The sequence below is a fragment of the Physeter macrocephalus genome, chromosome 17, assembly GCF_002837175.3.
Source record: "Physeter macrocephalus isolate SW-GA chromosome 17, ASM283717v5, whole genome shotgun sequence".
NCBI lineage: Eukaryota > Metazoa > Chordata > Mammalia > Artiodactyla > Physeteridae > Physeter > Physeter macrocephalus.
Window position 1 is genome coordinate 5,126,632 of NC_041230.1, and position 21,208 is coordinate 5,147,839.

The 21,208-nt window shown below is 41.7% G+C and overlaps 2 protein-coding genes across 2 annotated transcripts in view; both read left to right on the forward strand.

Annotated features, from left to right (window-relative positions):
• The window catches only part of LOC112062471 (vomeronasal type-1 receptor 1-like), a 5,243-nt gene extending 2,799 nt beyond the window's left edge, over positions 1 to 2,444 (forward strand). The window contains 2 exon segments of the mRNA XM_028478300.2: positions 1,211 to 1,475; positions 1,477 to 2,444. Of these exon segments, the coding sequence (XP_028334101.1) occupies positions 1,211 to 1,475; positions 1,477 to 1,789 (578 nt within the window). The 3' untranslated portion in view covers positions 1,790 to 2,444.
• Positions 2,445 to 5,926: 3,482 nt separating this feature from the next.
• LOC112062470 (vomeronasal type-1 receptor 1-like) lies at positions 5,927 to 8,516 on the forward strand. Its single transcript, XM_055079243.1, is given in 3 exon segments — positions 5,927 to 5,936; positions 7,283 to 7,547; positions 7,549 to 8,516. Coding segments are annotated over 3 exon segments (588 nt in total). The 3' UTR covers positions 7,862 to 8,516.
• Positions 8,517 to 21,208: the final 12,692 nt, after the last annotated feature.

Genomic DNA, 21,208 nt, shown 5'->3' on the forward strand with positions numbered 1-21,208 from the left:
CATGTGGGATCTTCCCAGACCGGGGCATGAACCCATGTCCCCTGCATCGGCAGGCGGATTCTCAACCACTGCACCACCAGGGAAGCCCCAGAATTGTGCTTTTACATAAAGTACTTCAATAAAAAAAAAAAAAAAACAAAAACCTTTGCTTTCATAAAGACATTCTCAGGTTTTTTTGTTTTAAATTTTATTTATTTATTGGTGGCACCAGGTCTTCGTTGCTGTGCATGGGCTTTTCTCTCTAGTTGCGGTGAGCAGGGGCTACCCTTCGTTGTGGTGTGTGGGCTTCTCACTGTGATGGCTTCTCTTGTTGTGGAGCACAGGCTCTAAGTGCGCAGGCTTCAGTAGTTGTGGCTCGCAGGCTCTAGAGCGCAGGCTTAGTAGTTGTGGTGCACGGGCTTAGTTGCTCCACGGCATGCAGGATCTTCCCGGACCAGGGATCAAACCCGTGTCCCCTGCATTGGCAGGCGGATTCTTAACCACTGTGCCAACAGGGAAGCCCTCAGTTTGTTTTTAATGTCAGGTTAAGCATTGAACACTTCTGGGAATAAGATTTAATATAGTCTTTCTTTTCTTTTTCAGATTCTTCTGACTACAATTAAACATTATCCCTCAGGTACTGATGTGATGGTTTCTACTAACCTAGACTGGGTGATTATCTTCCTCACTCAGATGAAAGTTGGGATCCTGGGAAACTCCTCACTTCTTTGTTTTTACACTTTCACTTTGATCACTGGAAGAAGTCTCAGACCCACAGACCAAATCCTCAACCAACTTGTCCTAGCCAACCTGCTTAGTTCTTTTCTCCAAAGGGATCCCTCAGGAAATGGCAGCGTTTGGACTGAAATATTTCCTGGTCATTGCTGGATATAAACTTATGTTCTATTTTCACTGAGTAGCCAGAGGGGTTTCCCTCAGCACTGCCTGCCTCCTTGGTGGCTTCCTGAGGGGAGGGGGAAGCTGGGGCGAAGTGAGAGTAGCATCGACATATATACACTACCAAATGTAAAACAGATAGCTAGTGGGAAGCAGCAGCATAGCACAGGGAGATCACTCAGTGCTTTGCGATGACCGAGAGGGGTGGGATAGGGAGGATGGGAGGGAGGCTCAGGAGGGAGGGGATATGGGGGTATATGTATGCATATGGCTGATTCACTTTGTTGTACAACAGAAACACAGTATTGTGAAGCAATTATACTCCAGTAAAGATATATTAAAAAACAACAACAACAACAACTTTGTCCCAGTAGCTCTAAATGGATGGAGCTCAAAATTAGAATCCCAAAGTACATTGGCTTCTGCTGTTCCTCTTGCTGGATCCTGACTCTCCTAGTAAATATGTATGTTGCTATAAAGGTGCATGGCCCAAGCAATACCAAAAATATAAGCTTGGAAAAAGTATATGAATACTGTTCTGGGTCTACTCCACACAAACTTACAAACTCACTGCTGGCAAGGATAATATTTTTCATTGACTGTATTTTTGTGTCTCATGGTCTGGGCTAGTGGCTCCACGGTCCTTGGCCTGCACAGACACAAGCAGCGAGTCCAACACATTCACAGCAACAGCCTCTCCCCAAGACCTTCCCACGAGGCCAGAGCCACACACACCATCCTGATCTTGGTGAGCTCCTTTCTTTTACTTTATTCTCTTTCCTCCATTTTGACTTTCTGTGTAGTCCTAAGTGTGAATCCAGCCCAATGGCTGGTGAACACATCTGTGTTCGTGGCTTTATGTTTCCTGACTCTCAGCCCCTTCGTGCTCATCACCCATGACGCGTATCTCTAAGTTACGCTTTGCAAAGATTGCTTTTTTCTTCATGGGGTGTAATAAAGCTGTCCTCTACAGGGCACTAAATTACCCATTTCCTTCTTTATTCACATGCAAATGTCTACCAGTGCCAGTTCTCTGAGGTAGCACCGCGCAGTTTGTGGGATCTTAGTTCCCCAACCAGGGATCGAACCCATGTTCCTGGAGTGGAAGCACAGTCCTAACCACTGGACTGGCAGGGAAGTCCCATCTTGGAGGCAGTTAGTTAGTTAGTTAGTTAGTTAGTTATGGCTATGTTGGGTCTTCGTTTCTATGCGAGGGCTTTCCCTAGTTGCGGCAAGTGGGGGCCACTCTTCATCACAGCGCGCGGGCCTCTCACTATCACAGCCTCTCTTGTTGCGGAGCACAGGCTCCAGACGCGCAGGCTCAGTAGTTGTGGCTCACGGGCCTAGTTGCTCCGTGGCATGTGGGATCTTCCCAGACCAGGGCTCGAACCCGTGCCCCTGCACTGGCAGGCAGATTCTCAACCACTGTGCCACCAGGGAAGCCCCTGAGGCAGTTTTGATTAAGGTAATGTATTAAAAATTGTATTAAAAAAAACAACAAAAAAAAACAGAAACTGCCCTATTAGATTTAGCCAAATCGGGACCTATATGTAAATAGTTATACAAAGACCGTGAACCTAGTTTTACCACGTCCTTCAGGAATGGCTGAGGATATTTAGAAATAGTATAAGACTTCCCTGGTGGCGCAGTGGATAAGAATGTGCCTGCCAATGCAGGGGACACAGGTTTGAGCCCTGTTCTGGGAAGATCCCACATGCCGCGGAGCAACTAAGCCCGTGGGAAATTCTCAGCAAATTTTTTTTTTTTAAGACATTGCTTCTTCTTTTTTTTTTTTTTAAATTTATTTTTGGCTGCCTTGGGTCTTCGTTGCTGCACGCGGGCTTTCTCTAGTTCAGGCGACTGGGGGCTACTCTTCATTGCAGTGTGCAGTCTTCTTACTGCGATGGCTTCTCTTGTGGAGCATGGGCTCTAGGCACATGGGCTTCAGTATTTGTGGCACGTGGGCTCGAGTTGTGGCTCATGTGCTCTAAGCCCATGCGCCACAACTATTGAGCCCATGTGCCACAACTACTGAGCCCATGTGCCACAACTACTGAAGCCTGTGCACCTAGAGCCTGTGCTCCACAAGAGAAGCCAGGACAATGAGAAGCCCGTGCACTGCAACAAAGAGTAGACCCCACTCACTCCAACTAGAGAAAGCCTATGCACAGCAACGAAGACCCAACACAGCCATCCATAAATAAATAGATAAATAAATAAACCATGCCCTTTGATTTAAAAAAAAGTAAAAAATTTAAAAACCAAAGTAGGCAAAAGGAAAGAAAGAATAAAGAGCAGAAATTAATAAAATAGGTAATAGAAAATAGAGAAAAATCAGTGAACTCCAAAACTGTCCTTCGGATCAAGAGAATTGATAGATCTCTAGGTAGATCAGAAAAGAAGAAAAAAAATTACCAAAATGAAGAATGAAAGATGGGATAGCACTAAAGACATTAAAAGGATTATATGTGATATTTTATTTATTTTGTTGTGCCAGGTCTTAGTTGTGGCAGGCAGGCTCCTTAGTTGCAGCATGCAGACTCTTAGTTGCGGCATACATGTGGGATCTAGTGCTCTGACCAGGGATCAAACCCAGGCCCCCTACACTGGGGGCACGGAGTCTTAACCACTGCGCCACCAGGGAAGTCCCTATATGTGATATTTTAAACACTTTCCAACAACTCTACAAAAACCAGAAATTGAGAAAAAAAAGTTCTTGAAATACTCCAACTACTCAGGTTCACTGAGGAAGAAATGAGTAATCTGAAGTGCCCTCTATTATAGACATTGAATTAGTAGTTTAAAATTTTCCTACTATTATTTCACGCCAAGATGACTAGTGACTTCTAGACATTTAAGGAAAAAATAATTCCAATTCCACTCAAATTATTATTTTTTTAAGATGGAAGTCTTCTCAGCTAGTTTTATGAGATTAGCTTTAACTTGATACCAAAATCAGGCAGTAGTGTTAATAGCAAACTGCAGACCAACACCCACATGTACATAGATGCAAAACATCCTTAACAAAATTTTAGGAAATTTAAAACCCTGTCATAATTTGGGATAGAGATGATCATCTTTCAGGTGATTAAAGATGCAATTTACTGTGAAAACATGGTAATAAAATACCTGCATGTCCCAAAACAGGAAAAGCACAAGGGATAGAACCTCCTGGAGAAACTGACCAATCTGGATCTGACCCTGTGGTTGATCAGATCTCGTTTGATTTGAACCACTGATGCTGTTTCTTTCTTTTACAAACTGCATTGTAAATACTGTCTTTTCTATAAACAATAGTCTGCCTACTCCTTGGCCAAATATCCTCCTTGCTTCTTTCATGTCTCTTACTTTTGTATGACAGTTTTTCAAGAGACTTTTCTGTACTCCTTGTTTTCCTATCCTGAACTCTTATTTCGTTTCTGTGGGATCTCACCCTGTCTTATGACTGATATACCATCTAACAGTTTTCAAATGGATATATTCAGCCAAGTTACTTCTCCCAAATTTCAGACTTGTACCTAATTCCTACTGGACATTATCCTTAGATGTCTGGCAGGTACCTGAGACTGAATAGGTTCATAACCAAGCTCCTTTTATTTTTCCAAATCTTGACTTTATTTTTTAATATAGAAAATGCATTTTTGGAAGCCAACCCTAATTTCCCCCCTAACATAATTCTTTACCTGTTAAACAAAATAAAGTACTGGGACTTCCCTGGCGGTCCAGTGGTTAATACTTGGCCTTACAATGCAGGGGGTACAGGTTCAATCCCTGGTTGGGGAGTTAAGATCCCACATGCCTCGGGGCCAAAAAACCAAAACATAAAACAGAAGCATATTGTAACAAATTCAATAAAGAAAAATAAAGTACTAATTCTATATACATCACATGTACCATACAAAAATGTATCCAAAGTTTCTATTTCCCTACAAACCTACTCCAGGGGCTTCGCTGGCAGTCCAGTGGTTAAGACTCTGCACTTCCACTGCCGAGGGCAGCGGTTTGATCCCTGGTCAGGGAACTACGATCCTGCAAGCCACGTGGTGTGGGCAAAAAGAAATAATAAAAAATTTTTAAAGTAATAAAAACCTACTCCAACTTCAACCTCCCCTATTTCTTTCAAGAGCACCTCATATTCCAGTTGCCCAGGCAAAAATTCTGACTCATTCTTGAAGCCTGTTTCTCTCCTCACGTCTATCACATAGGAGTCCCATTGCCTTCACCTTCCAAAGTTACCAGCGTTTGACTACTTTTCATCATCCACCCTACTCCCTCCGAGGCAGAACCACCATCATCTCACACTCAGAATCTTCTACATGGTTTCTGTGCTTCCACCTAGCCCCTTCCACAGCATTTTTAAAAATTTGTTAATTTATTATTTTATTTTTGGCTGCATTGGGTCTTCATTGTTGCGTATGGGCTTTCTCTAGTTGCGTGGAGCAGGGGCTACTCTTTGTTGCGGTGCACGAGCTTCTCATTGTGGTGGCTTCTCGTTGCGGAGCACGGGCTCTAGTCACACGGGCTTCAGTAGTTGCGGCACGTGGGCTCAGGAGCTGTGGCTCACGGGCTCTAGAGCACAGGCTCAGTAGTTGTGGCGCATGGGATTAGCTGCTCCGCGGCATGTGGGATCTTCCCGGACCAGGGATCGAACCCGTGTCCCCTGCATTGGCTGGCGGATTTTTTTTTTTTTTTTTACGGTATGCGGGCCTCTCACCGCCATGGCCTCTCCCATCGCGGAGCACAGGCTCCGGACGCACAGGCTCAGTGGCCACGGCTCACAGGCCCAGCTGCTCCGCGGCACGTGGGATCCTCCTGGACTGGGGCACGAACCCGCGCCCCCTGCATCAGCAGGCGGACCCTCAACCACTGCACCATTAGGGAAGCCTGCAGGCGGATTCTTGACCACTGCACTACCAGGAAAGTTCCCTACACTCTGATTTTTATTGCAATTAAAATACATTTTGATGATAACTCCATAGCAGTGTGTAGATAATTTCCAGATTCATTTGTTACAGCTGCAAAGTTTTACAGTCTGTGTATATGGCAGAGTATGTCTGCTGGTACCCTACACTTTTACATTGTTTTCAGAATTGTGTGTTGTTTTTTTTTTTTTTGTGGTACGCGGGCCTCTCACTGTTGTGGCCTCTCCCGTTGCAGAGCACAGGATCCGGACGCACAGGCTCAGCCGCTCCGTGGCATGTGGGATCTTCCCAGACCGGGGCATGAACCCATGTCCCCTGCATCGGCAGGCGGATTCTCAACCACTGCACCACCAGGGAAGCCCCAGAATTGTGCTTTTACATAAAGTACTTCAATAAAAAAAAAAAAAAAACAAAAACCTTTGCTTTCATAAAGACATTCTCAGGTTTTTTTGTTTTAAATTTTATTTATTTATTGGTGGCACCAGGTCTTCGTTGCTGTGCATGGGCTTTTCTCTCTAGTTGCGGTGAGCAGGGGCTACCCTTCGTTGTGGTGTGTGGGCTTCTCACTGTGATGGCTTCTCTTGTTGTGGAGCACAGGCTCTAAGTGCGCAGGCTTCAGTAGTTGTGGCTCGCAGGCTCTAGAGCGCAGGCTTAGTAGTTGTGGTGCACGGGCTTAGTTGCTCCACGGCATGCAGGATCTTCCCGGACCAGGGATCAAACCCGTGTCCCCTGCATTGGCAGGCGGATTCTTAACCACTGTGCCAACAGGGAAGCCCTCAGTTTGTTTTTAATGTCAGGTTAAGCATTGAACACTTCTGGGAATAAGATTTAATATAGTCTTTCTTTTCTTTTTCAGATTCTTCTGACTACAATTAAACATTATCCCTCAGGTACTGATGTGATGGTTTCTACTAACCTAGACTGGGTGATTATCTTCCTCACTCAGATGAAAGTTGGGATCCTGGGAAACTCCTCACTTCTTTGTTTTTATACTTTCACTTTGATCACTGGAAGAAGTCTCAGACCCACAGACCAAATCCTCAACCAACTTGTCCTAGCCAACCTGCTTAGTTCTTTTCTCCAAAGGGATCCCTCAGGAAATGGCAGCGTTTGGACTGAAATATTTCCTGGTCATTGCTGGATATAAACTTATGTTCTATTTTCACTGAGTAGCCAGAGGGGTTTCCCTCAGCACTGCCTGCCTCCTTGGTGGCTTCCTGAGGGGAGGGGGAAGCTGGGGCGAAGTGAGAGTAGCATCGACATATATACACTACCAAATGTAAAACAGATAGCTAGTGGGAAGCAGCAGCATAGCACAGGGAGATCACTCAGTGCTTTGCGATGACCGAGAGGGGTGGGATAGGGAGGATGGGAGGGAGGCTCAGGAGGGAGGGGATATGGGGGTATATGTATGCATATGGCTGATTCACTTTGTTGTACAACAGAAACACAGTATTGTGAAGCAATTATACTCCAGTAAAGATATATTAAAAAACAACAACAACAACAACTTTGTCCCAGTAGCTCTAAATGGATGGAGCTCAAAATTAGAATCCCAAAGTACATTGGCTTCTGCTGTTCCTCTTGCTGGATCCTGACTCTCCTAGTAAATATGTATGTTGCTATAAAGGTGCATGGCCCAAGCAATACCAAAAATATAAGCTTGGAAAAAGTATATGAATACTGTTCTGGGTCTACTCCACACAAACTTACAAACTCACTGCTGGCAAGGATAATATTTTTCATTGACTGTATTTTTGTGTCTCATGGTCTGGGCTAGTGGCTCCACGGTCCTTGGCCTGCACAGACACAAGCAGCGAGTCCAACACATTCACAGCAACAGCCTCTCCCCAAGACCTTCCCACGAGGCCAGAGCCACACACACCATCCTGATCTTGGTGAGCTCCTTTCTTTTACTTTATTCTCTTTCCTCCATTTTGACTTTCTGTGTAGTCCTAAGTGTGAATCCAGCCCAATGGCTGGTGAACACATCTGTGTTCGTGGCTTTATGTTTCCTGACTCTCAGCCCCTTCGTGCTCATCACCCATGACGCGTATCTCTAAGTTACGCTTTGCAAAGATTGCTTTTTTCTTCATGGGGTGTAATAAAGCTGTCCTCTACAGGGCACTAAATTACCCATTTCCTTCTTTATTCACATGCAAATGTCTACCAGTGCCAGTTCTCTGAGGTAGCACCGCGCAGTTTGTGGGATCTTAGTTCCCCAACCAGGGATCGAACCCATGTTCCTGGAGTGGAAGCACAGTCCTAACCACTGGACTGGCAGGGAAGTCCCATCTTGGAGGCAGTTAGTTAGTTAGTTAGTTAGTTAGTTATGGCTATGTTGGGTCTTCGTTTCTATGCGAGGGCTTTCCCTAGTTGCGGCAAGTGGGGGCCACTCTTCATCACAGCGCGCGGGCCTCTCACTATCACAGCCTCTCTTGTTGCGGAGCACAGGCTCCAGACGCGCAGGCTCAGTAGTTGTGGCTCACGGGCCTAGTTGCTCCGTGGCATGTGGGATCTTCCCAGACCAGGGCTCGAACCCGTGCCCCTGCACTGGCAGGCAGATTCTCAACCACTGTGCCACCAGGGAAGCCCCTGAGGCAGTTTTGATTAAGGTAATGTATTAAAAATTGTATTAAAAAAAACAACAAAAAAAAACAGAAACTGCCCTATTAGATTTAGCCAAATCGGGACCTATATGTAAATAGTTATACAAAGACCGTGAACCTAGTTTTACCACGTCCTTCAGGAATGGCTGAGGATATTTAGAAATAGTATAAGACTTCCCTGGTGGCGCAGTGGATAAGAATGTGCCTGCCAATGCAGGGGACACAGGTTTGAGCCCTGTTCTGGGAAGATCCCACATGCCGCGGAGCAACTAAGCCCGTGCACCACAACTACTGAGACCGCGCTCTAGAGCCTACAAGCCACAACTACTGAAGCCCATGAGCCTACAGCCCATGTTCCGCAACAAGTGAAGCCACTGTAATGAGAAGTCCGCGCACTGCAACAAAGAATAGCTCCCCCCCGATGCCGCAACTAGAGAAAGCCTGCACGCAGCAACGAAGACCCAGTGCAGCCTAAATAAATGAATAAAAACAGAAATAGTATCCCTGGTCGGGGAACTAAGATCCCACATGCTCATGCAGTGCGGGCCTCCCCCGCCAAAAAATAAAGAAAAAAATAATTGCAATTTAAGGTTTTATTTTACGTAAGACACTCAGGGATTTTATGGCACTATTTTTTTTTTTGGCTTTTCTATATTACTACTGGAATTATATTTCATCTCTCTCTCTCTCTTTTTTTTTTTTTAAGTTTCTTTACTCAGTTTTATTCTCCTGTGAATGTATAGGGGAGTCTTCCAAAGACTTCATGGGATATTCACAATTAACTGTGTGAGGCTGGAATTCCTCTATGTATTTCAAACAAAACATCCTATTGTATCAGGTTGAATGCAGAGGCAATATATTTCATTTCTTGAGATTGTATATACACACACATGTATATACAATTGTGCACCAAATTTTTCCACTATAAAGCTTCTCACACTATTTTGGGTTTACCTTTTCCATTTTTTTAATAGAAATTCATATATTCCCTAATATTCTTTTTTTAAAAATTGAAGTAGAGTTGATTTACAGTGTTGTTAGTTTCAGGTGTGCAGCAAAGTGATTCAGTTACACATACATGTTAATATGTATCTATTTTTTTGGATTCCTTTTTCTTATAGGTTATTACAAAACATTGAGTATATAGTTTCCTGTGCTATATAGGTTCTGGTTGTTTATCCCTAATATTCTTTTTGCCCGTGAATACACAGTAGACAAAGAAGAATCCTTAATTCTCCCATTACTTCAGTTCTCACAGGACTTAGGTTTGGGAAAGGGGTGAGTACTTTTCATGTCAAACCAATCCAAATGCTTTCCAGTTAGTAAACCAAGGTTGCCAGCTGACATTTGCAGACTGCAAACATTGGGTCACTTTCTATTCCAATTCATAACTATAAAATGAAGATTGTGGTCTAGGGCTTGATCCCGCTCTGATTAATCTCAGTTTACATGGGAACATGACACACCCCTAGAGGAAACAATTCCTACCCTACCTTGATGGGATCCCCCCCCAGGCGGAACCACCTCAAAGTAACAGTAAATACTGACTTTGCTCAGACCCCTTCTTACTCAGTCCTTGCTACTCCTTGCTTCTATTTATCCTTTCCTTGTTCATTTTAGATTTTCCAGCAGCAACAAGATCTGCTCAAAAGACATCTAAAAAACTCTCAGATGGGGACTTCCCCGGTGGTCTGTGGGTTAGATTCCTGGTCAGGGAGCTAGGATCCCACATGCCTCGGGCCAAAAACCAAAACAGAAGCAATATTGTAACAAATTCAGTAAAGACTTTAAAAATGGTCCACATCAAAAAAAAAAAAAAAAAAAAAAAAAGGGACTTCCCTGGTGGCACAGTGGGTATGACTCCGCACTCCCAATTTCAATCCCTGGTCAGGGAACTAGATCCCCCATGCATGCCACAACAATGAGTGTGCATGCCACAACTAAGGAGCCCACCTGCCACAACTAAGACCTGGTGCAACCAAATAAAAATATATTTTTTTAAAAAAACCTCTCAGATGTAGTTCCTGTCAATTTGGAAAATCACACAAAACTTACCTGGTACTTGGAGATTAGTGGGGTGCCCTATAGTTTGCTCTTTTTCATCCTGTTAGATTCCAAGACACAGTACCAGGTTTTCAGGGTGTAATCAAAGCTCTTCCTCATGGTATAGGGGTCACAACTCTCAGAATCACTTATTTGAGAATCCTCAGTAAGGTAAGGCACTGCAGGAGATGCTGCTGTTACACATGCTGCGATGACCCTGGGAGTTTATAGACTGTGAAGCAAAACGGAAATTTGATTAAGCCTGACAAATAATATTTAAAACTAATGAACTTAAGTTTATGTTTAGTTATGTATGGAATGGACAACAGTAAAATGCATGAACGCTTTCTCCCCTGAATTAAAGATTCAGATTTGCACAACTGTCCATAATATACAACATGCTTTTCACTGGGCACAAAGGGAGACCAACAAACTTGATTCTTCATCAAGTTGTTTCAGCCAGATCTTTAGTTATTTTCTCAAAAAGGATCCCTCACACAATGTCAGCTTTGGGCTTGAAATACTTCCTGTAAACTCTTCTATTTTGTCAGAGTGGTGGGAGGGGATGTCCCTCAGCCCTATCTGCCTCTTAAGTGGCTTCCAGAGACACAAGAGAGGCCCCAATCCTCTATTTTTTAGGACATCATTTAATGGTTTTTCCTGATAGTGTTCCCTGTAGTGTATAATTCTCCGACATATAGTCGAAAATTTCCTGTATTATACCTTTCTATAAATGCAATCATATCTTATGGAATCTGTTTGGTCTAACTTCTTTCACACAATAAATCTCTGTAAGACTTATCCACATCACTGCATGTTCTCTGTCTTACTCATTTTCACTGCTGTAAAGAATTCTATTGTCATAAATTATCTAGACATTCTCCCGCTGCTGAGCCTTTGGGTTGCTTCCAGTTTGGGACAGGTACAACAATGATACTATACACACTTTCGTCTACGTATTATAATGCATATAAGCAAATATTTTTCTAGGCTAGAAGTTCTCAAAACTTTTGGTCTCAGAACACTTTTTACACCCTTAAATGTAATAGAGAAATTCAAAGAGCTTTTGTTCATGTGAATTATATCCATTGAGTGTTTCTTCCATTTAAAGATAAATCCCTCTGTAATCCGTATGCAATCCATCTGCAATTGATTTTTTTCCCTATTTTATTGTGAAGGTTTCAAATAAACAGCAAAATAGAATAAATTTAATAAGGGACAGCTGTAAACTTAGCACCTGGATATGATCCTCTATCCACCCATAAATCCATCTTATTTTTTTATACATTCAAATAAATTACACACATTTGTACACTTCCCGTAAATAATTCAGCATGCTAACCACGGAGTTCAATATTTGTTTACAGTTTATTTATTTATTTATTTTGGCTTTGCTGTGTGGCTTGCAGGATCTTAGTTCCCCGACCAGGGATCAAACCCAGGCCCCCAGTAGCGGAAGCCCAGAGTCTTAACCACTGGACCGCCAGGGAATTCCTAACAATCCATCCTTTTGATATAAAATATAGGTACAGTGAAATGCTCCAATTGTAAATGGATATTTACCGAGTTATACAGAACATTACCATCACCCAGGGAGTCCTCTCATGCTCCTTCCCAATCAGCCCTCACCCGCAGTCCTAAAGAAAACAACGGTTTGAATTTATTTTTCCATCAAAGATTAGGTTACTTATTACAGAATTCTGTATAAATGGAATTATTTGGTATGTACTCTTGTTGGTAAGGCTCCTTTCTCTCAGCACAGTTTTGAAATCCATCCATATCAATGTAGATCATGGGTCCATCTCTCTCTCCCTCTCTCTCTTTTTTTTTTAACATTTTATTTATTTATTTGACCACACCATGCCACTTGTGGGATCTTAGTTCCCCAACCAGGGACTGAACCTGGGCCCTCGGAAGGGAAAGTGTGGAGTCCTAACAACTGGACCGCAAGGGAACTCCTGGGTTCATCTCTTTTCATTGCCAAGTAACAATATGTTATTTGGATACATCACATTTGCTTCTCCATCATCCTGTATGTGTATGTGTGTATATCCACATATATGTACATACACACACACACACACGATTTTTATTTTTAAATTTTAAAATAATTGTAGGTTCATATGAAATTGCAAAAAAAAAAAAAAAAAAAAAAAAACAAACAAACAATGTACAGGGATGTCCCATGTACCTTTGTGCAGTTTTCTGCAATGGCAACAGTTTGTAAAAATGTACTGAAATATCAAGGATGTTGCAACCATCCACAGGGTTTTTTCAGATTACACCAGTTTTATATGTACTTGTGTGTATGTGTATGTGTACGTGTGTATAGTTCTATGCAATACCACCAAATTCAAGATGCAGAACTTTCCTGTCACCACAAGTTTCCTTTGTGCTACCATTATAGCCTCACCTTACCTATTCCCCCTGCCTCCGCCCCCACATTCCCAGTCCCAGGCCACCACTAATCTGTTTTCCACCTCTATAATTTGGTTGTGTTACACATGTTATACAAATGGAATTTTATAGTTTGTGACCTTTTAAGCTTGGCTTTTTAAATTCAGTGTAATGGACTTACGATCTGTGCCAAGTCATTGCGTGTATCAACCGTCATCCCATGTTACTGCTGTGTAGTATTCCACGCTATGGCTATATCATTATTCATTTAACTATTCTCTTGTTGAAGGATAACTGAGTTATTTCCAGTTTGGGACTATCACAAATAAAGCTGCCATTTGTACAGTGTGCAGATTTTGTATTATTATGTTTTCACTTCTCTGGGACAAATACTTAGGAATGCAATTGCTGCGTCATAGGGGCAGTGCATTTTTAGTATTGTAAAAAACTTCCAAACTATTTCCACAGTGGCTGCATCATTTTATATTCTCACCAGAAAGGTATAACCTTTCACTTTCTCATGTTCACCAGCATTTAGTGTCATCACTATTTTTTCTCATTTTAGCCATTCTTTGTATCTGATTCTGGTTTTAATTCCCTAATGCCTAATAATATTGAATATCATTTTATGTGCTTATTTGCCATCTGTTTCTCCCCTTCAGGTTCTGTCTTTTATTTTCTTGTTGGACTGCTGTTGAATTTTAAGAGCTCTTTATATATTCTAAGAACAAGGCTGTTGTTGAGTATTTTGTTTGCAAATATTTTCTCCTACTCTGTAGCTTGCCTTTTCACCCTCTTCACAATTCTTCAATAGAGAAGAAGTTTTTAAATTTGAGGAAGTTTAACTTTTTTTCCCATAGATTGTACTTCAGTTGCCATGTCTAAGATCTCTTTGCTTAGTCAAAGGTGAGAAACATTTCTTTATGCTTTCTTTAAAAAAATTTTTTTAATTATTTTATTATTTTTTTAGAAATTTAAATGTTTTCTTTTAAATTTATTTAAATTGTTTTACAATTTAGATTCAGAACTGTGATTTATTTTGAGTAAATTTTTGTATATTGTTTGAGGCTTAAGTTGAGGTGGGTTGTTTTCTTTTTTTCCTATGAACGTCCAATTGCTCCAGCTACATTTGAATTGTTGTGTAGGATATCATTCCTCCATTTAATTGATTATGCAACTGTTAAAAATCAGTTGGGGGCTTCCCTGGTGGCACAGTGGTTGAGAATCCGCCTGCCAAAGCAGGGGACACAGGTTCGAGCCCTGGTCCAGGAAGATCCCACATGCCATCGAGCAACTAAGCCCATGTGCCACAACTACTGAGCCTGCGCTCTAGAGCCTGTGAGCCACAACTACTGAGCCCATGTGCCACAACTACCAAAGCCCACATGCCTAGAGCTCATGCTCTGCAACAAGAGAAGCTACCACAATGAGAAGCCCACGCATCGCAACGAAGAGGAGCCCCCACTCAACACAACTAGAGAAAGCCCACATGCAGCAACAAAGACTCAATGCAGCCAAAAATAAAATTAATTAATTTTTAAAAATTAGTTGGAATCCATATGAAAAATTAACTGGAATCCCTATGAAATTCATCTAAATTGATTTTTTTACATAAAGGCTGCTGTTTGAATAAATGATGCACCATTCACATACTATCTTTCTCTACAGGCATAATTTGAATGAAGGCCCTCCTTACCATGCCCATGCATGATGTTACCTTCAGGATATATTCTTTTTTTTTCTCTTTTTTTTGGCCACGCAGCATGCAGGATCTTAGTTCCCTGACCAGAGATTAAACCTGTGACTCCTGCAGTGGACGCACAGAGTCAATGGACCGCCAGAGAAATCCCCAGGATATATTCTTAAGTGAAAAGGGAGGTGAGTTATGTCCACAAAAATTCAATTAACTATCAAGTTAAAAAGAAAAAAAAGGGAATTTTATTCAAGCCAAACTGAAGATTATAAGCTGGGGAGCAGATTCTCAGAAAGCTCTGAGAACTGTTCTTCCTGTTAGAAGTTGAAGGCACAGTCATATACATTTTTGAGAGAGAGGATTGCAAATCAAAATGACATACTGATATTTTACATAAAGTCCACCAAGTATACAAAGTCCAAGTAAGCACATACAAAACAAACAGCAAGTCACCATGACCCCCTAGAGAGCTGGGAATGAACACCATTTTAAGAAGTTACACTGCTAAGTGCAGAAGAAAGGAAAAAATTGATCTTTACGATTGAGCAGGCACTTCCACCTTGAGGAGCTCTGGTTAATGTGTAATGCAGATGCACACTGCACATTAGGGAGGGAGGGAGGAGGCTCAAAAAAACACAAAGAGAATTTTATGTGTAATTTTTCTTGTCCTGTCTTCAAGTATAAATTTGACTTCCGGGACTTCCCTGGTGGCGCAGTGGTAAAGAATCTGTCTGCCAATGCAGGGGACATGGGTTCAAGCCCTGGTCCAGGAAGATCCCACATGCCACAGAGCAACTAAGCCCATGTGCCACAGCTACTGAGCCTGTGCTCTAGAGCCCTCGAGCCACAACTACTGAGCCCGTGTGCCACAACTACTGAAGCCTGTGTGCCTAGAGCCCATGCTCTGCAACAAGAGAAGCCACTGCAGTGAGAAGCCCGCACACTGCAACAAAGAGCAGCCCCTGCTCACCGCAACTAGAGAAAGCCCGCGCACAGCAATGAAGACCCAACGCAGCCAAAAATAAATAAATAAAATAAACTTATTTTTTTAAAAAATTTTACTTCCTCAGGTAGAGAGTGTATAGTATTCTACAATTATTCTTATGATTGTGAAGGAATAAGCATATAAATAAATGTAAATAAACACACATGCACATATATACAACTGCATTTTAAGTATTTACATATTTTATTTTAATATTTTAAAATATTTAAGAATTAACTAGAATCTTAAAAGAGTGATGGGGCAGAGACAAAACAGTATGGAGGAACAGGAATAGAATCTAGACAAATGCAAATTTACCTGAGTTATAGATTGTTTTGTTTTGTTTGTTTTGTGGTACGCGGGCCTCTCATTGTTGTGGCCTCTCCTGTAGCGGAGCACAGGCTCCGGATGCACAGGCTCATCGGCCATGGCTCACGGGCCTAGCCACTCCGCGGCATGTGGGATCTTCCCGGAGCGGGGCACAAACCCGTGTCCCCTGCATCGGCAGGCGGGCTCTCAACCACTGTGCCACCAGGGAAGCCCCTGAGTTATAGTTTTGAATTTTGGACAAAAATACATATTTTATATATAATTATCAAAAAATATATCAAAATGAAATTAAAACATCAAATTCAATGACAAAATTATGACAAAACATATAAAACTGACCATGTAATAAATCTGTAGTTTATCCATACAAAATTGTAATATTTCAAGTATATTTAAAAAAATAAATTTTGATTGTATATTTCTACTGAAATATATGCGTTGAAAATACCTATAAAGATCTTAACATTTTATGTATAATTTTATTTTTCATAAAATATTGATATTAATATTTTGGTATTAATAAGTACAGTAGGCAGTGGAAACTGGGGCTTTGATCAAAAGGGAAAAAAAGAAATTGAAAAGAATTTAAGTAAACACTGTATAACTTTAAATTTGTTTGGAAGAATAAATATTAACTTGATCTGTATTTGATTTAAGCCATGTATATTTATTTTACCTCCTTCCATTAAACACATCTACATATGATGGTCCTCTCTGGAGTAATTACCATCCCAATTACTCAGATTGTGTTATTCAAATGCAATTTCTGACTAAAAGAATATAGTGTCTTTTTAAAAATTGCCAATTCCAGATCTCAAGCAGGAAATGTTCAAGATAGAACACCTATTCAAACCAGGACACAAGAAAACTATCAGAGGGCTGGGGTCACTTTAGGATGAGGAGGCCACAAGATTCAACTTGAATAGAATCCTATTCCCCAATAAACATCAAAGAAAAGCACCTGAACAAGATTTAAACACAGCAAGTATTTTAATATCCACATTCTCCTAATTGATAGAAAGCTACATTGTTTAAGGAATTGACCAATTATTCTGGAATCTGAAAAATAAAGGGAAAATAGGAATCATTTCTCCTGCTTTTCCAGTACAGACTACTTCAGGGTAACCAAATAGAGAATGGGGAAAAGATCTTCTTTACAGAATTCTAAGTGAAAATTCACAACTAGAAATAGGATATCAACATTTTGCTTCCTCTAATATAATAACAGACCTACAGAATGATCATCAGTAACAACTGAAACCAGCAGACAACAGGCTGGTGGGAAACTGGTATTGGGGAAGCACATGGACTGATCAATCGGCGCATCACAGAAAGAGCTATGTACAACATGTCATAATGGCACCCAGTTGTAGGCAATGAGAAAGACACTGCACCACCTCTGAAGTATCATTGACAAAAAGCTGAACCTCATTTAGATTATCCTCTAGAGCTAATTCTGCATTTGTTGGCAATTTGAGAGAATGCGTTAGGCAACATCAAAAGGCAGTAGTTACGGAATTTCCTCATGGTCCAATGGTTAAGACTTGGGCTTTCACTGCCATGGACCTGGGTTGATCCCTGGTTGGGAAATTAAGATCCCACAAACCGGGCTCTGTGCCACGCCCCCCAAAAAGTTGCAATTAGCTAGTACACTGGTGGAAATGATCCTAAACAAATGACCCATTTTCTTCTTCAAAAAAGAAAAAAAAAAAAAAAAGTAAGAAAGAGAGAGAGAAATTAAAAGAGGCCTAAAAGACAAAACAGGTAAATGCAATGTAGGTAACAATGCTGAGATCCTGATTCAAATGATCTAAACCTTTAAAACATTTTCTCTTGATAAAATTGGGGAAGTGTGAACCCTGACTGTGCAATTTGAAATTGCAGTCTGAAATGCAAGAAACTGAAATCTCCTGTTCCTGGGGGCTCTGTATTTGTCAGCCCTGCAGAGGAAAGAGCAGGGAGTGACCGAGGAGATCCCTGTCTTCAAAAGTTCACATCCAGTAAATAATGTGAGACATTCCTCTGCTCTGTCCACTCAGAGGTGATCATAGTTAATTTCATTTCAAACACAGAGCAACACTACCGCGTGAAGAAATTTAAATACAAGTGAATAGTGTAACTGGCACTCTCCTTGCCCCACCAGACACAACTAACCCGTTAAAATGTTCATGTTTACATCCTGTCTTTCGCATAATGTGCTTTACTATGGCAAATCAGCAAATTGTAGGAGCACCTCCATAAAAAGTTTTATGTATGTTCTGCAGCAGCTCTCAAATCTTCATATTGTCTCTGTCCTCCCACTGACAATTCCAAGGAGGCAAGTCTAAGCCTTAAGGCCCATTTCATTTCCGTACATAAGGTAATCTTACAAGGGAAGATGGGAATGTAGTTAATATGGGCAGACATAGGCCCACAAAACAGGGGCGAATACATTCAAGTGGAAAACTTGTAGTTTCCAGGCAACCGCACATTCGGGTTCCGTCCGCAGGCCCCACCCAACTCCATCTTTTTTTAAAATATTTGTTTATTTTTATTTTTGGCTGCATTGGGTCTTCGCTGCTGCCTGTGGGCTTTCTCTAGTGGCGGCGAGTGGGGGCTACTCTTCATTGGGGTGCACGGGCTTCTCATTCCGGTGGCTTCTCTTATTCCTGAGCATGGGCTCTAGGCACATGGGCTTTAGTAGTTGCAGCATGTGGGCTCAGTAGTTGTGGCTGGCGGGCTCTAGAGTGCAGGCTCAGTAGTTGTGGAGCACAGGCTTAGTTGCTTCGTGGCATGTGGGATCTTCCCGGACAAGGGCTCGAACCTGTGTCCCCTGCATTGGCAGGTGGATTCTTAACCACTGAACCACCAGGGAAGTCCCCCACCTTCTCATTTTAAATGGGCATTAATATGTGTTTATGGATTCAGAGCCAGGTAATTAGAATCCCATGTTGGAAACAAACATACAACTAAAAGAGGATGTTTAAATAAATAATGCACCATTCACACAACAGAATATCAACATTTGTAAAACTGAATGAAGAACCTCTCTAGGCATGTGTATGAAGTTATCTCCAGAAGAGAAGAGGAGATGGGGAAGAGAATGCATAGTATGCTACAATTTTCTTAGGATTCTGAATGAATATGAATACACACATGTATATGTATTAAATTGCTTTAAAAATCCGTATTAGAATGAACCCCAAACCCATATAAGATGAATGACACAGAGATGCATAAACAATACAAGCTTGGAGGTTCAGAAATGAAAACTAGATGTATATGGGTTGATCATGTGTTATAGTTTTTACTTTTAATAAGAACTGAAAGTTCACTTCACTTAAAATGTAATTTTAAAAGTCCTAAAATTCAAAGGCAAATTTATGATAAAACATATAAGGCTCATTATGTAATAGGTATGTGGCCTATCCATAGAACATAGTAAGACTTTAAGTAACTTAAAAAAAATGTTTGGGGGGGACTTCCCTGATGGCGCAGTGGTTAAGAATCCTCCTGCCAATGCAGGGGACACGGGTTTGAGCCCTGGTCCGGGAAAATCCCACATGCCACAGAGCAACTAAGCCCGTGCACCACAACTACTGAGCCTGCGCTCTAGAGCCCGCGAGTCACAACTACTGAGTCCGCGTGCTACAACTACTGAAGCCCGTGTGCCTAGAGCCTGTGCTCCACAACAAGAAGCCCCCGCTCAACACAACTAGAGAAAGCCCATGTGCAGCAATGAAGACCCAACGCAGCCATACATACATAAAATAAAATAAAATAAAAAATAAAATGTATATACCAAGCTAAAACAGGCCCTGCTGCATGAGGCACTCAGAGGAAGTAGCAACATACCCTACACCACAGACGGTAACTTGCCAAAACCTCCAGTAATGACTCTACCTCTTGTTCAGTGGGGACCAGAGGATGAACGTTAGTGCTCTCAAAATAAGAAAGACAATGGTCTTCCTTTACCAATGGAGCAAGCACAGGGTGTAAGGAATTCATACAATGCAGTCTATCCCCACTATTCACTCACTCCCGATTTCCACGTGGGGAATAGACCACAGTGTTGAATAAGCAGAGTGCATGTAATTCTCCTACTGGTACCACATGCTCTAGATAAACATTTCCCTAACGTTCATATTTTTACTGACTTCTAGTCAGTGGATAGTGGACTATTTGGTTGAGACTTTGGGAAAACTAGGGCAGGAAAATACAAGGCGAAATGGGGTGGGAGAAATCACCACAGTGGCTCCCCCTCTGCCAATCCTGGTGCAACACATGTCAGCTCACACCGAACAAGGCATGCAGGAGGCACAATACAAGGCCAAAGCTGGCAAACTAAATAAACCACGAAAGCAGGTAAGCCTCTTGGTAGAGGGGAGCCACAGAACTTTAGGACAAACCACCATGTTTCTTCTATCTATGAAGATGCGAGATCAGAGCAATGGGGCATTATGGGGATTATGGAAATAGGCTGTTAATACAGGAATTGATCCACAGAGCATGATTTACATAAAGTCATTAGAGACTGTGTAACATACCAGGAAACTAGACACTAGGCCTACTATATGGGAGGATAAATTCACAGAGTGGACAGGACACCAAATGCCGCAAAAAGACTTCATGGGTACTCTTCCTACAGCACAAGGAGCCATTAAACATGCCTTAACAATTGGAGATTCCTATTCTGGTCTCCTCCTGGCCTACCCATGCAAGGTACTAAATCTGATAATATTACTGAGGAGATAACAAAACAGCTTTTATACCCTTTGAAAACGTCCACGAGTTATACAGTTAGATATAGGCTCCCACGTCACCACAAGGCAAACACAACACTGGCCATTAAAAAAGCATTGCTGAAAGCTTTTCCTCTAAGAGCAGGAACAAGACAAGAATGCCTACTCTCACAACTTTTATTCAACATAGTACTGAGAGTCCCAGCCAGTGCAGGTAGACAAGACAAAGAAATAAAGGCATCAAAATGGTAAAGGAAGAAGTAAAATTGTCACTATTTGCAGACGACATATTATATACATAGAAAACCCTAAAACTAAACACCAAAAAGCCTGTTGGAACTAATAAACAAGTTCAGTAAAGTTGCAGTACACAAAATCAATATGCAAAAAACAGTTGCATTTCTATACACTATCAGAAAGAGAAAATTTAATCTAACAATCCCATTTACAATTGCATAAAAAAGAATAAAATATATAGGCTTCCCTGGTGGCGCAGTGGTTGACAGTCCGCCTGCCGATGCAGGGGACATGGGTTCGTGCCCCAGTCCAGGAAGATCCCACATGCCGCGGAGCGGCTGGGCCCGTGAGCCATGGCCGCTGAGCCTGCATGTCCGGAGCCTATGCTCCACAAC